Here is a 16,810-nt window from a genome sequence, read left to right as displayed (position 1 = left end):
TAAGGGAGGCTGTGTAGTATCCAACTGTCTAGAACAATGTCTCTTAAATACAAATGCCCCTTAAAACTATTTATACCATTTGGAATAAAATGACCAACACAACTTATAACTTAAAAAAAAAAAAGTCCGGAAGTAGTCAGTGGAGATGCATGTAGTATGATTTTCAGAAGTAGTGAATTCCAACAAATTCAAGTCACTGGATTATCAATATCCTTGCCGATTACGTGGTTACAGAACAAAATCAACTGTTAGTGTATTTTCTAGTTCACATAATAAAAACTGTATTTGAATTTTTAGGTTATTTACATGACCCACTGAAGGTTCTGAACAAGGTATGCATACAGCTGACAGGTGAGATGAAGCCTACCAGGACTATCGCACAGGTGCACTTAACAAGGACTTACTAAATATAAAAAGATTTGAGAAGCAATGCAGTCAGGTGTCTGCACTATGCAATGATTCGCTAATCTGTGCATGTATCTGCAGATGCAGTCTAGTTTCCCCACTTGCAAACAGGCTGAATTACAGCTCAGAGTAGATCTCACTAGTGGCAGCCCACTATTGGAAAGTGCATCTTGCCAGTGGGGCACAGAGTTCACATTGTACACCGATCTTCTAAACCTATTTTAAAATAAGCAAAGATGTAAGAAGAGCTTCCCTACCTTCACACTGGTTCCTTGGAAGAATCTTCCATCTTGTTTTAATCACATTTTCCAAGATTTGCAGCCCATAATACTGAAAATTGGAGAAGAACAATATGTGAGTATGTTATTGTTGGACCAACAAGAACTTTCAGGATTCTCATTCAATCAGACATTCACACTTAACATCTAAAATTTGAAAAATATTAAGCTAACAAATTTAGTTAAAATAAGAAAAATGTCTATTCACCCATTTACTGAGATGTTCATGCATTTTTCTGGCTTTATCATTTGCTACTCTAAGTTAAGTCCTGCTGTTTGATCATGCTCACACCAGGAGAAATTAAATAAACAAGCCCTCTGGCAGCCAAATCGGCTATCTGTGGAAGAGAAAGTAGCAGCCAGATATGAATTCACAGCATAAATGACTGCTTAAGTGTTCAAGTATTAACACAACCAAGCTCCTAAAAAAAAAAAAAAATTTAGCAGCTTGGAGGGTCTCAGACTTCCTACTACTCCATGGCAAGCTGAAAGACCTTGGCTTAGCATTACATGTACTATGACTGGCACTTGCTAAAGAGTAAGTTTTCCCTAACTTCACTGGTGTGTTATTTAAGGAACAGCAAGACAACCCCAGGTTTACTTAATTTCAATCCCCACCCCATTATGGCAGCTATTTCTACTATTTAAAGATGAACTTTTGTGCTCAGTCAAAAGAGAATGACAATTTCAACATGCACTTTGAAATCCTTTTACCTTTCAGGAATTCCTTCCTAGGCTCTGATACAAAATTGGTTAAGATTTTTCAAGAACACTGAATTAAAAGAGTCACTGCATTCTATCCATTTGCCCCTACTGCCTACTTAATGTAAAAATGGAAAAGATGTTTGTAATGACATGATCACTCGTGGCAAGATTGTCATAACCAACAACTCTAAAACATGACCAGACAGAAGGGGAAAAAGGACAAGAATTTTAATTCTTTTAGCGAGCAGTTGTTTAGGGAGGAAAATTGTGCCAATGCCTGAAAGGTAAACTTATTTGTATTTATGAAATAGTATGACTAAAATTTGGCTGAGAATAAGAGTTCCTCTTTAAAATGGTTAGTTGTTAAGCAAAGTAGGATCATTAACATTTCAACCAAAGGGATCACGTGAACTTTACGTTAACACAAGCACAATGTAGACTGTCCCAAACTACATTGCACTCAAACTTGTATGTTTTTGCTGTTCTCATTGACAGCATCTACCTCCATACACTTTTCACCTTTCCACTACTGTTGCCCCTGTTCAAAGTTCTGCATTTGCAGAATAATCTTTACAGACTTCTAAAGCACTATATACAAAGAAACATTCTGCAATTACAGAAAATGTCATTCCTCTCACAATCAAGACCAAGCGTTTAGCCCCTAGGTTTTATTCTTAAGTTTGTAAAATTAAGATTGAAAAAAAAAATGTAAGCAAAACTAGGGAAAACACTTGTATGGGAGAATGATCTGCATGAATACAGTTTCTAAACTAGTATGCTTTGTTTTACAAAATGCAGTTTTTATGCCTAAATTTTACAGGTATGGCATGTGTGTCTGTTACAGGTTAATACAAGCTAACAAAAATCAATATTTAAAAAAAAAAAAAAAACAAAAAAAAACCCTGAAAGTTACATGGACCTATATTTATATCAGGCATACTTTAATAAAGGCGTTCTAAACCACTATTAATTAAAGCTATCAACATGTTTAAAAGTCTTGGTTAGTCATTATTCTAACTCAACTCCCAAGTTCGATTTTAAACAATTGAAATGATTTGGCTTTAAAATTGGCAATTTTTATTTAAGCAGCTCAAACAAATAATGTTGTAATATCAGAATGCCAAACTTAGTTCACAAACCATCTAACCATTAATCTGTATTTCATGCGTCTCCATTCTCCCTCCTATCTTTTCTGTACACTAATTTCTCTCCCAGTCTCTCCCACCCTTTCCCATAGAAGCAGAGGCAAAGTTGAAGTTAACAAAATTCAGTTTGCTTTGCCACTAGTACATGAACCTAAAGCAGTTAAAAAGACAAACATCAACTGAATGCTACTACTGTTCTCATTCCATCCCCACCTTACCATTCTAGACTTAGAGGACTTTGACAGACCCTCTGATGCAGGTGTCTAGGGCTGCTAATGCCTATATTGAACATTAGCTTCTTCAACCTCATATCAACTTTCGGCCCATGTTTTCAAGCATTTCCCAGATGCAAGAGATGGAATTATGTTCAGTCCAGAGTTGTAAATACTATTCTGAACACAGATGGGATTCCTACCATGAACATAGTTTTATAAACATGTATACATACAAATATGCTGCACGTAAAATTAAAAGTAGATGTTTTCCTAATATTCATTTAGTTTCTGGTTTATCTTATTCTAATCAAGAAGTATTGCAGATATCCACTGCTGAGTTATGAAGGTGAGGGACAGATAACAGCAAAGACTGAAAGAAAAAAAATGCATGAAATGATCCCTATGGCAGAAATTTCTATGGTATCCTTATTAAGTACTTATTCTATCCACCGAATCCCCTTCCCCTCCCACCTCCCAAGAAACAAAAAAACAATTGATGAACAGAATTCAGTTAAAGGGAATCAAAAGGGTAGACCTTGTGGAGGCCTGCCGTCAAAGCCTAGCTGTGTCAGTTGCACAGGAAGACACCCCTTTTCTTCCTATTACAAGCAATCAACATAATGGAACATTATGATTAATATCAGGTAGTGTTAACAGCTTTAATTAAAGAAAAAATATGATTGCATAAAAGCCAAATGTCAGAGTGCATAAATTTAGCACCAAATTATTTGCAATTTATGTAAATTGAAGAATTCTTTACCTGTTGCTTTCTTTCTGTTCCTCTAATCATCTCATTTTTCACAAGACAAATTTGAGTTTTTAAAAATACTGTTGATAAATCAACTTAAACATTAGTAACGTCTGTCAGTATAAAAAGCAAAGTTTACCAGGCAAGCAAACAGGCAAACACTGTTACTTAAGGTTAGCACTTTGAGGAAGTTCTTAAGCTCTTCTCCTCTAAAATTTACAAAGTAATTTTTTTTAAAATAAGTATGTATGTATTAGAAATGTTTCGTGAATACCAAGCTAATTCAGAAATAAATCTGAACACTGCTATTTTCTGTTTGAACACTTGTGCGTGTAGCAAGCAGAAAACCATGCATAAAAACCCCTTTAATAGTTTCAAGTGTGAATTGAACTTAATACAGGTCACGACATATTTTGATCAACTTTCCAAGTCACACTTTAAAGGTCTTAGAATAATACATTTAGAATTGCAAAAATAAAAGGAGTACTGTCCCCCTTATCAGTCACAACCATGATGGAAGTGCTTAAAAAGTTGCATAGACTAAAGTGTGCTCTGCAAGCCAGTAAAGATTGTATCCAATGCTACAGTGTTAAGGATACCAAACTTGTATTGATCCAACAGCCCAAAATAATCTTTGATCAATTCTTTGTCTTCAAGATACTTGGGAAAATTCTGGTATCACTTATGGGCACATAGCTCCCAGTGAGTTCAATGAGAGCCAACCACTTACTAAAGAACAAAATCTGGCTCCAAGAGATTTTACCATATTTGGATCTGCACACACACACACACTTCAGAACGTACACAAATCTTGCATATTTCTAAGTACTTTAATCCTAATTTAGTTCTTCCTTAAGAAAGCTGTCAATGTAAAGGGAGATTTAAAATACCAGGCCTGTTTAGCGTAAATTTAGCTTTAAGGCAACTTTAGGAACAAAACAAAAAATGTGATTTGAAGCAACAAAAACTAATGCTAAAAATGAGATACCTTCCTCAAAGTTTATGAATGGAAGAAAGGGAAGGAAAAAAAAAAAAAAGTGTCAATGGAAGATCATGTCCTTACTTTGGTGTTCATATTCTGAGAGAACTCCAAAATAGTATCAACTCTTGTCCATGCATCAGGGTGTTCTTTTAAGTGAGTCAAGACTTCTTGTGCCATTCTTTGCTAAAAGTAAATTTAAAAAAGCATTAGATACATTCGGGAAGTCATTTTCTGTCACAGGAAAAAAAAAAAGCAAAATCTTCATTGTAAGCAGTATATACACTATCCCATTTTAGCCAAGAGCAGTCTGAATTATGAAGTCAGAAAAAAAAAAAAAAACATCTTATAAAAATGTTTTCTGACACTGACCCAAAATTAAGTTTTGCTAAGCATTTAAACAACGAACACCTTTTCTCTCCAACCAGGATGGAAAAGGGCTATCATCAGCAAGTAAAACTCTGCATGAGTTTACAGAAGACACATATCTAAAGGAAGAAGCTGAAAGGAGGATAAAATAATGCAGCACTATCCAACTGGCTCAGAGTGCTTGTGGACTGTAAGCTCCCACTGCCCTTACATTCTTAAGGCCCCTGCATTTTGCCAACAGGTCAGTGTTACTTCCCTCCTCCCCGCAGCTGCTGCAGCTGCCACTGGCCCCTCCTCCCCACCCTCTAAGGGGCTCCTCCTCCCTTCTCCAGCCTCCACTTCCTTCTGCTCCTCCTTGGGAGGGCTTGTACAACCCATGGTGGTGGCAGTGATGAGGTGCAGCCACTCAGAAGTTGGACAGGTAGTGGCTGTACAGCTCTTATTCAGAGGCCACTCCCCAAGTCCCCTGATATAGAAGGTACTGCTTGAGAAAGATCCTTCATTTAAATCCTTTGTGTTTAAAAGATTTTCTCCTCTTACGGTTGTACTTCTGTTGTTCCTACTATTTTATAAATCATGCTCTTTACTGAGCCTGTCCTTTTGGAAAGCAGTGCTTTTGCAGGTACTTGTGAAAGTTGTGGAGAGGTAAGAGGGACCCTACTATGAAGGTATTCCACAGAAGGCATGTACTTGAACAGAAACGCATCAATATGCCATGTATCAATGCTTCTTTGCCTCAGGACAATGACTACTCTGGCCCCAGTGCATTTAAAGCTTAGTCTAAACCAGGGGAGGGCAAAATACAGCCCAAGTGATTCTATCTGGCTTGTGGCCACTCTTACTGCCTTGAGCATGGAGGTAATGCCTAGCATGGACCACAGCCTGCCCTATCCCTGCATGCAGCTCTCAGCTGCAGGGCCAAGCAGTGTAGTGGCCAGACTCTGCTTCCCAGCAGCTTGCTCTCACTCTCACCTTGTGGCTGCCACTGCCAGTATATCTGCTGCTGGACTCTGGCCCGTCTGCCCCACACCTACAGCAAGGGTCACTAAATGGAACAGGCAGGCAGGCCTGTGGAGTGGCCTCTAAATAAGAACTGAACAACTACTACCTGTCCACAGAAACTGGCCTGGGACCCCCAAGGACAGGGCACGCTTCACTGCTCATGGAACCAGAGCCCACCACAGGGACATGCAGGGAGCAGATTGCAGCTCTGCCTTGAGCTCCGGCCCCACCCAGTCACCACCTTGCAATCCTGGCCTGGACTGCCCAACCCACTCCCAGACACCACTCCCCCCACCCCACAAACAATTCACCAAGACTCCTTAAGTGGCCCTCCAGCCCAAAATAGTTGCCCACCCCGGTCTAAAACTATCAAACACTAATTTATATTGGTTTCCTATTTTAACTTGTATTTGTTTAAATATCCAAAGATTAAAAGACCTAATGCAATGAAACTATACCCAAAACTGATCTAATTTAAAAACGGAATGATTCAAGTTCTTCTATTACCCTACTGAAACCAAAATTGTTTCATGTTTATATCATGCGATGACCAGGGATTTGAATTTTCTGTTTCCAACAGAAAAATGAAGTAAACCACAGATTTTACCTTTTACCAGAGGCAAACAGATTTCTCGCTTTACTAGAGAAACCCATGGATTTTGCAGTGAGTTCCCTACAGGCCCACAGGGAACTGGGAGGAGGGTGGTGGGACAGGTTGCGCCATGCACACGTACATACGCAATGCCCTAGCAGCCTGCAGAGTAGCTCCAGGGGAGGGAAAAGGAAGATTGAAGGAGGGAGCTGAGCACGGCTGGGGCTGCTGCCCAGCTGGGGGGTTCTTGGGGCCGCAATGAACAGATGCAAGGCTCCAGTGGGGAGCTGGATGGGGCCGTGGGTAGCTCATCCGGGGGGAGGGAGAGGACCAGGTCTCCACCACCACCCACATGTACTCCAGGGGAGCAGGGGGGACCTGCACCCCCCAGATCTGTATGTGGGGATGGCACAGGCTGCGGGTTCCTGCCCTACTTCCTTGCACCAGAGCTGCCACAGCCCAATGGGCAAAACCTGGCACAGCAGGGAACAGTCAGGCCATGCAGGGATTTCCTTGCCACTTCAAGATCTACACTGCCCTGGCAACACACCTCCTGCACATGCTGCTGCTTCGAGGGGTGCAGGTTGTCAAGGCAGCACAGAACCCGCAGGTTCTCTGTGCTCCTCTTTTCCCTACTGTGCTGGGGTGCACCCACTGGGCTGGGAAGGGAGAGAAGCAGTGGGGAGAGAAGCACAGTGGCAGGGAGCAGCAGGCCCACGTGGAGAAACTGTTCACCACTGCAAGCTCTGAGCTGCTTCCTTCCCCTGGGGCCTCCACAGGCCAGCGGGTGCAACCCAGTATAGCAGGTTAACAGAGGAACAGCACAGAGAACCTGCTTGCCACTGCGAGCTCTGCGCTGCCCTGGCGACTTGCCCCCTAGACACAGGGCTGCAATAAGAGCAGCAGCAGCAGCAGCAGCATGCACAGGAGGTACACTGCCAGGGCAGCGCAGAGCTCACAGCAAGGAAATCCCTACATAGCCCGGCTGTTTCCAGCCACACCAGGTCGTGCCCATTGGGCTGCAAAGGCCCCGGGGGAGGGAAGCAGGGTGGGAGCCCGACCCTAAAGCCTGCCCCACATACAGATCTGGGGGCACAGGTCCAGGAAGCCACCCCACCAGAGTGTGCAGCAAGCAGTAGTGAGGAGTGGGAACAGGGGTTTGCATACTTGGGTCTGTAGCCCTGGCAGCTGGGGAAACCCCCTCCAGCAGGGCTGGGAAAGCAGGGGCTGTGGGTGGGGAGTGAGAGGCACCAACACAGATTGGGGGGGGCAGAGCAGCTTTAGCTTTAATCACGGATTTAGGGGGGTTTTTTAGCAGAGAACCTGCATTTTCTTTTAAATCAGGGAAAACCAGGATCCCTGGCGTTCACATATTTTAGCTTTAAAATCTTCCTACTATCCAACATGAGATCAACAAAATACTACTAGATGCTATATATCCAAATAGCAAATTTGAGACTTGCAACATATTATTTGAGTGACAGAGTCAAGAGCCAATACCATATTAATTTGAGTAAGAACAATTCATGGAAGTGTTTCATTGTATACAGGAAGCCATCTTCTTTTAAAAACTTAAGCTTGTGTCAATTTAAAATTTAGAAATGGAGATCCTACAAACTGTATATCCCATAAGAGGCTCTTCAACAGTTGATTTCAGCACTTTAAGAATTCACATTAATAATCTGGTACAGCAAAAACTGCATTTAGGCACAAAGTTGGTATATACAGGGTTACTTGCAATTCGTTTAATCGATGAACATAAAATTAGGCTAAATTCTAATTTGTCTTGCTTCAGCAGGGGTGGGCTAAATGCAGCCTGTGGGCTGGATGCAGCCTGCCAGGCCATTGTACCTGGCCCACAGGGCCACTAAAAAATTTAGAAAATTAGCATTTATCTGCCCCTGGCTGCCTGTCATGTGGCCCTCAATGACTTGCCAAAACTCAATAAGCAGCCCTCCACTCAAATTAATTGCCTGCCCCTGTTCTTCAGCCTTGCTCACTGCTTGAGGATACATTACAGTAAGAAACTTACTACAAATTGGTGATGGATTGTAGCAAGCAAAGAGAGTGGACGTACTGGTAGTTTGAGGGAGTACCTACCTTTATTTCATTTAAATACCTAATTTACATGTTTTTTTCCAACCAATTTACTCGCAGACCAGTAGCATATAATCAAGCTTAAATCTGATTCAAGGAGCAAAATCTCAAAAGTCAACAAAGGAAGATTTGGGGGGAAAAAAAAAAAAATGGCAAAAGGAAGACAACATAGAAATGCATGTTTTTGTTTTCCTTTTGCCAAGTACAACCACCAAAGAATTTTAAGCAAAATATTTTCCCTCTCAAATATTATCCTGCATTCAAGTCAATGGTGAATTTGTGAAATCACAAGTACTACCATGGTAACATTATCACACACGACCCAATTAGGATCTCCCTACAGGAATAAGGGAAAGAACCAGAACTGCAAGGGAAATTGCCCTTTCTTATTCTTAACTTTCAACAACAGATGAAAGAACATTAGAAATAAACTATGTTAATACTAAGTGATGCTAGTTAAATAAAGCCACATAAACAATGAGTCTCAAATTCAGCATTAGGTTTTTTTACTAATGTTACTAAAAATACCAAGTGCTTTTTTTCCTCATGAACATTATAGTTATGAACCAGAGAGCACTTCAGTCTAAATAAACTCCTGGATGTAACATGCTTAATTAATTTGAAATAGTTATTCTTCTGAAGATTTATAGTAAAAGTTTGACATAACCCACTTCACAGTACCCTTGAGCAAAAACTTCTATGTTTTTGAACATATAAAGTTACCTGTGCTCCTTCTCCATGGTACAAGCAATTCACCACGTTGTCCAAGAGATTGATATCCAATTTCTGGTTGAAATCCAGCAGCTGGCGAGCTGCATGGTCTGCTAACATTGTCATAATTGCTGGCATAGATTACTGAAAAAAATAAAACAGGAACAAACTTGAAAAGCTGCATCCATCTGAAAATTTCTAAGTTATCCCTCTAACAAATAGGTCTCCACTAAGTTTTATTCAGTACAATTTATTCATGTATAACAACTACAAACTTCCTCTGCAATTCAACAGGACTATAGACATTAGTGCCCAAATGCAATAAATCACAAAATCAGCAAGTTACACTAAAAATTAAGCTAGGCTAATAAAACAAAGTCCTGAAAATATTTGTTTTAAATATTTTACAACTATTTTGCCTCAACTAAGGTCACATTCTGCCCACACTCTAATGAGCAAATTTGCAGACAGGAATATTTACCAAATCATTACCTTTCAAGTAATATTAAAGACAACTCCATCAGAATTAAGTTTTCAAGTCCAATATGTATGCCAGAAACTTAGTTCTACAATAATAAATAAAACTGGAACGCAACTGTATGACTACTAAGCCAACCATATACATGTATGAAAACTGAGTGGCGTTACTGGTTTAACGGTCATGTCATCAAATCGCAGCTTTATTTATTATTAACTGCTCACAATTGAGCTCTTTCTTCTTGGAAGCAAATTTCAAGGAGAAAAAAAAAAAAAAGAAGTACAGTAAAAGCTAAGTTACCCAGCACCTTACAAGCCGGCACGCTCTCTTAACCGGCAAGCGGATTTATAGGGGCTTGTAAGGAAAAAGTGAAACCCAAAGTGCCCACCGTGGCACTTTGTTTTGCGGAACCCCCATGGCCTGGGGGAAAGCAGCCTGTGCTGCCAAGCCCCCACAGCCCAGGGCATAGCAGCCTGTGTGGGTCTCCCCTCCCTGTCCCTCAGGGCCCACAGGAGGGGCAGTGATGCGACTGGAGGGGCTGCACCCCGGATGCAATGGCCCAAACAGGCAGACACCTGTTTGGGCTGCTCAGATAACTGGCATATTTTGTTAACCAGCACCCTCCATTCCTCATGGGTGCCACATAACAAAGCTTTTACTGTAATAAGTTATTCAGAACATATAAATTGTCCCATTTAACCAGAAGGAATCTGCATTAAGTTTTCTATGCAAACAACACAGGAATAAATCTCAAGAGAATTCTTTTCTTCAAACTCGTATTTACGTGAAGCAAAATGCAATAAAATTCAAGAGCCTGAAAAATGTACAGGGCACGTATAAGCCATGGGTAGATCTAAAATTTTGATAAGGAGGCTGAGGGTGGTGCATCTTCACACACAATATATTTTCTCCAGTTAAAGAGAAGCTAGAAGTTTTACTAATACAGTAGAGGAGGTACATTAGCACTACATTATTAAGATCAAAGCAAAAACAAATATAACTGCACCAATTTGCTAGATTACATATCAAGTTAAAAACACACAACTAGGAAAAACAGTCAAGAGAAATTGCTTGTCCTGTAGTCATAGTTAAATATGCATCTTTTATTCAGATTTGTATTTTAAAAAAATCTAGCCTCTTTGAGCATCTTGACAGTTTGTCCAACTGTCAGTCACACAAATTAATATTACCAAACCTAAGAAAGTTTTTAGCTACAACTAAAAAGTCTGCAATGCTGTGAAACAGAAGAAAGCTGTTACTAGAAATGGCTAACAGACAGCAAAATGGCAGAAGAAAGGATAGCTCAATTAATAGAACATCAAGACCATTAAAAGGAGAGAGGGTCCTTAGCACCTGTGAAATGAAGAGAGATTAGCGTAGATCAAGTGGCCAATAAAGAGCCATCAAGTCAATCGACTCTCTCAGGGTTGCCTAAATAGAAGTGTGATTGCCCTGTCCAGGCAGCTGGAATCAAAAGGGGGTACAACTCCACCCCAATATCAACCAGAAACTGGTAAAATGCAAATATGAAGTGTACCATGACCAATATGTTAAGACGCACACTCTAAGAGTAACATATTCTTTGGATGATAACTATCCCAGAGTCTACATGGGGGCTTTTTCTTTAGAGGTACGCCGATAACATCAGTTGTACACTGAATCGGCACCAATAAAAGGCAAAACAACATAATTGGCAATTGGCTTTTTTGGCCACTGTAGCTGGTAACGTCATTGATACGCGCTGCAAATGAAGCCTGGCAGCTTGGAGAACAGCCTCCTGCTGGTAAGTCTGTGGTTCAAGGGCAGGAGGTAGGAGGTGTGGGGGGGATGGAAGGGGTGTACATGGGAGCCACATTGAAACCCCTACAGTGACAGGAGTGCGGTAGGAGCAGCGGCTGCCCAGCCAGGACAGTGAATGAGACCCCAGGGCCACGAACAGGACAGAGATGAGGGCAGCTCATCCTGGTGGCATGGGGAAGGCAGCTCCCCACCACTGCACACCCCTCCCTCCCCCCCAGGGGAAGCATGGGGTTCATGTACCCCTCCCCAGATTTGGGTTCAGGGTGAGGGCCTGTGCCAAAGCTGCACTCAGAGCCGGTGGGGGCAGGGTGAGTGGTGGCACTGGGAGGTGTGGCTATAGCCCACCCTGTAGGCACCCCTACCTGCATCACCACTGCCCACTCTGAGCACAGCCCTGGCTCAACATACCTGCCAGGAAGAGACTGGCAAAGCCCTTGGCCCAGAGCCCACCCTTCCACACACACAAATCCAGGGAGGCATATACCCACCAGGCCTCCCCCAGGAGTGCACCCTCCCCATCCCACTCTCAGCCCAGGGGTCACATTCACTGCCCTGGCTGGACAGTGCCAGCCCCTCCCTCTCTCCAACCATGGGGGCCTCAATCTGCCCCCATCATGTTTCTTCCCCACCCCCCCGGGGACTTGCCAGATAGGACAAGTTCTATACCTTCAAGCCAAAGGCTGACAGAAATCCAAATCACTTCAGAACCTCTACTCAGGTATTGGGGGGGGGAAAAAAAAAAAACAAACTCCCCTGGCCTTCCCCCAATGCACAATGAACAAGAGATTTCCCTGCTGAATTCTACCAGTTCCCAGTTTCATGCTTGTAGACTTCCTGGGCAGCTACACAGTGAAATTAACAGATCCCAATGTTTTATAACTGCAGCAAAGTCCATAATCACCAACAGAAACATCAGTGCTCTCTGCAGATTCAGCAAGACAGAAGACAGGTTGTTCTTGGTTGTTTGTTTTTTTAAATTTTTACCCTTACAGATCAAGGTACACTTTTTATTCAAGTTTTATTGTTTTCTTCACATCTACTGAATAGGCCCACCTAGTCAACAGCTAGTGAAAGTAGTACACCACATTTTCCCTTATCATTTTTAGTGCTCATTATTGACCACCCTCAAACCAAAGAGAGTGCAGTTGGCTACACCAGGCTTCTAGAGAACCCACAAATATTTTTCACCTGGAAGTCTACCAAAGCAAGGCACAGTAAGCATAGCCACAAACTGAGTGGCAGTGTTCCAAGGAGGTCGGTACTCTGCATCAATCCAAGACAAAGCTAACTGTCCCAAGGTAGGATCAAGTGAGCTTGTACCGCTCCCACTCCCCCACCCACAAACAGTGATAAGGTTAAGCTTAGCATCTCTGGATTAACTTCTTCGAAGAGTAAACTTATCTCAAGATACTAAAGGAAAAAAAGTCTGGGTTTTAGTTGTGAGAAAAAGGAGTTACTGGACTGGTAGCTTGGGCATCCACAGCATAGGAACACTAATTGTTTTCTGTCAATCCTGACATTAACAAGTACCAGTCCTGAAACTGCACAGAGCATTATTGCCTTTTCATCTGTAATTCCGCATTACACCTCACACCCACAGTATTTACTTGTGCCAAGCAGTTGATAAAAGCTGAGTTCTCCTTGGTAAATACTTGCATTTATTATTTCAGAGCAAAGGTCTTGGCAACCTGAACCCCCTTTCAGGCAATGCTGAAAGAGCTTTGTCTGCCGAGTAGTTTCTCTAGCAGCCCTCTGAATTCAAGACTTGGGTCTGTCAGTCCTGAATTTGCTTTTCCAACTTAATTTTAGTTAATTTTTTATAGCATACTAAAGGTCCTTACAATACTATTTCTTTGGTCTTAATTCCTGCATCTATAAGAGCTCAGAATATAAAGTGAACCCCAAATGCTTTTGAAAACCAAGAGTCTCTCTTACAGAGTAGCTATTCCACTGCCTCCCTGTACCACACCAGATTTAATACAGGATACCAGTGCAGTAATATTAGCCCCAATAATGGTCATATCCCAAGGACTTCAGTCACTGTAGGTATGTACTACTAAACAGCTTCACTAGAATGAGGCATCCTCACTATTCATGACCCGGTACAGTCAGGTACAAGGACAGCTCTGCTAATGCGGCCTTGACAGAACCAGAACTTTCAAACCCTGGAATGAAAAGCATAGAGAAAATAGAGAAATACTGCTGTTTAAAACCACAAAGGAAGTACTGCAGATTTCCTGCTTCAAAGCAACCAAACTCTCAGCCAGTACCTAAGCACTCAGACCAGCAATTCTCAATGAGGGTCCCATAAGATTCTTTCAAGTGTGCCCCAAAGTGCTACACGGTGTTAGCACTATTAGGTGAATCACACCCGCACACAAGATAAACCCATGGATTTCAAATAGAAATCCATACTTTTAAAAACACTGACCTGTTGCAGTCTTTGAGCTCTCTGCTCTATTTTTTTTGACTGTGGAAAAATGATGAGTGATGGGCTACTGTATTCTAAGGGGAACCTTGAGTCTAAAAAAAGTTGAGAACCACTGACTGACTGGGATCGAAATATTGAGGGTGCACAGCTTCCTGTTTAGGATCCCCTGTTACCTATGCAAACACAGGGGAATAATTAAATCTGGGAACAAACAGCAAACCTATCCGAAGCAGGAGTAAGCATAAGAAAACTTTTACTGACAACCTTTAATACAATGGAACACTGCAGGTAAACACAGATGAACACAATACAAACAACACAAGGGAAACGTACAGTACATATAGTAAAATATGAATTAAGTTAATTTTAAGATTCTTTTCATACTGTTAATTTCTAACATTTAAGAATGGTTAATTATAAACACTAACAGGTGGCTACCACATCACTAATGTAATGCTGCATTAATGCAAACATGACAAGCACGTATAGTTATGTTATCACCTTGCAGTCAAACTAATTCTACCTAGCACCCCATGGTCAAAACTAGATCCAACTAGTTTAGCACTAGAACTTGTCCACTTCTAGATTCTTTTGCCTATGACGATTTCCTCTGCCTCTGGACCCAACTCACTCCTAGAAAGGATCCTGCAACCATGTGTAAAAGTTACTGGTTTTTAAATGACTAAGGAACAGATTTAGGCTTTCCACAACTAACTCAAAGCTGAAGACAGACATACCTGGGATACAGTTTAAGCAACTGCTGCACAATATGAAAAAGATCTTGCAGAAAAAGGCTAATTCAGAAAGCCTCTCATTCTGATTTATATAACCAAATAATGCTAAACAGGTTTTCCATTTAAAGATAAAACAGACTACTACTATTTAAATACCAATGAGGAATATATGAACTTTGCTTTAAAATCATGAAATTAATTCAGTAAAATCAGACATTCATTCAGCATGGTGGTTTAATTTTTAGTTACATTTTTGCATGGTTAGCATTTTTAGCATAAATGCCAGAATATATAGGACAAGTTTATCCAGAAAGATGTACGCCAAATTAAAAAAAAAAAAAGTGGCTTAGTTGTAGACTTCAGAAAATCCTACATAGTTGTTATGTTTTTCTCTGGATTCCACACCTCCTTCAGGATTATACAAAGGACAGATACAGGAGTGTAAAATAGGTTGAATAGTACACAAGGACACTAAGAGGCTTAGTTCCTTTTAGCTCTTGAAGACTCCCTCTCTTAACTGTACCTCAGACAAAGCAGTAAGTGGCATCAGTTAAAAACAAAAAAAAGCAAAAACAACAACAACAACAACCACCAAAAACCAACCCCCCCCCCCCAAAATCAACTGATACAATCTTTAAGTAAGAATAAAACTCCCCTCTTCACCCAAATGCACTCAGGCAGACACACCCCTTTCAGTTTGCATCTGCGCGCTGTAACTAACCAGGGCACAGGAATAGCCGTTTTTCAGTTTAGCCAACATTTAAATCAACATATTCTACTAGTAACCACATTTATTTTAAGTTTAAATCTCCTTCAACTACTTTAAAACAAGTGGTAAAAAACACACTTCATCTTCCACGTGACTAAGGAAAGTTAGCCCCACGGAAGCAGAAGTGTTGGATTAGAGCTCTTTGCCACTCCCAGCATTATCTTCAAATGACCTACCTTGTCTTGATGTGAAGTACTGAAATGGCGGCTTTGTGGTCAATGCCAGCCTCCGATCAACTTAATTCCTTACTTACTCCTAGCCAAAATTATTACCTCAGAATTGTAACGTCTGATTTACTACACACCACCTCCCCACATGAACCTAAGCAGAGTTTAAGCATTACCTCCAAGTGCTGCACTAGATTAACTCAAAACATTACTAATAAACCTGGATACTGACAACAAAACAAGTAAAGACAACTAAACAAGTCAATGAAAAATGAGTAGGCCACATGGAAAGAACCAGATGTTTATAGAAGCCCAAAAGAATGAGCAAACCGTTCATGCAGTGGAGCCAAGCCTGAGCGGCCTTGCACAAGTACAAGAACACTTGTGCTGAAAGCAAAGACTGCTGCTACCTAACAGATCTGCACCCTGCTTCTAAAAGACCTGGGCTGCTGAAATAGGGTGCACTTCCAAAAAGCACGAGTGGGGGGGAAGTTAGCCTCTAGGTCAAATTCAACTTTGCAAAAGGCAACAACTGCTTAAGGCCTGGGGGGAGCAGTAATTTAATTTCAACACAGGGCTAGCAGAAAATCCCCACCACGCCCCACTTCAGGCTAGGAAGCGGCCCAACCTCCAAGGACAAATCTCATGTGAAACCAGCCACCCACCCAGGGTGTGAATAATCAGCTCATTTCCAACCGGTGCACACAAAATCCCTAATAAAACTCTCCAACCGCCTGCATGTGCACACATGCCAGGGGGTTTCAAGCACACAGGCCACCAGAAAGCAACTTTCCAGGCGAAAATCCGCGTGCGCGCCCGCGTGTCGCACACTAACCACCGCGTGGCTCCAGCGCCCTCCAAAGCAGAAACCTTCCATTTGCAGCGGGAGCTCCCAGGCACCCTCCCCCCGCCACTGCAGCGCGGGCACCACATCCCTCCTTAAACACATCATGATTATCGTTATTATTTTGGTGCAAGCCCCCCCCATGCGGACGGCAGGGCCCGGCCCGGCGCGGCGGCAGCGGCAGCAGCAGGGCCACCACTGCAGCCCCTCCCTCCGCCCGAGCCGCGCGCTCCACACAGGCCCCCACGTGACGCGGGGGGACGTTTCAATCCTGCTGCACAGACACACGAAAATATTTCTGGAAACTTCCACTCCTAATAATTTGCAGATCCCGGCCCGCC

At 42.0% G+C, this 16,810-nt stretch overlaps 1 protein-coding gene across 2 annotated transcripts in view; it reads right to left on the bottom strand.

Moving 5' to 3' along the window:
- The window catches only part of XPO1 (exportin 1), a 60,719-nt gene extending 44,815 nt beyond the window's left edge, over positions 1–15,904 (bottom strand). Inside the window, exons 1-4 of one of the 2 annotated variants that reach the window (XM_019549210.1) lie at positions 15,635–15,904; positions 9,259–9,390; positions 4,560–4,661; positions 663–735 (exon numbers count right to left, since the gene is read on the bottom strand). In XM_019549210.1, the coding sequence (XP_019404755.1) occupies positions 663–735; positions 4,560–4,661; positions 9,259–9,384 (301 nt within the window). In that variant the 5' untranslated portion in view covers positions 9,385–9,390; positions 15,635–15,904. Of the gene's footprint in view, positions 1–662; positions 736–3,508; positions 4,517–4,559; positions 4,662–9,258; positions 9,391–15,634 lie in introns of those variants that run through there. The other variant, XM_019549211.1, reaches the window with a different exon arrangement.
- Between the last annotated feature and the right edge of the window lie 906 nt (positions 15,905–16,810).

This window comes from Crocodylus porosus, unplaced genomic scaffold (genome assembly GCF_001723895.1).
Source record: "Crocodylus porosus isolate Cpor-Errol unplaced genomic scaffold, CroPor_comp1, whole genome shotgun sequence".
NCBI classification, from domain to species: domain Eukaryota; kingdom Metazoa; phylum Chordata; order Crocodylia; family Crocodylidae; genus Crocodylus; species Crocodylus porosus.
Note: the sequence above shows the minus strand (reverse complement) of the source record. Positions and strands in the feature narration are given on the sequence as shown.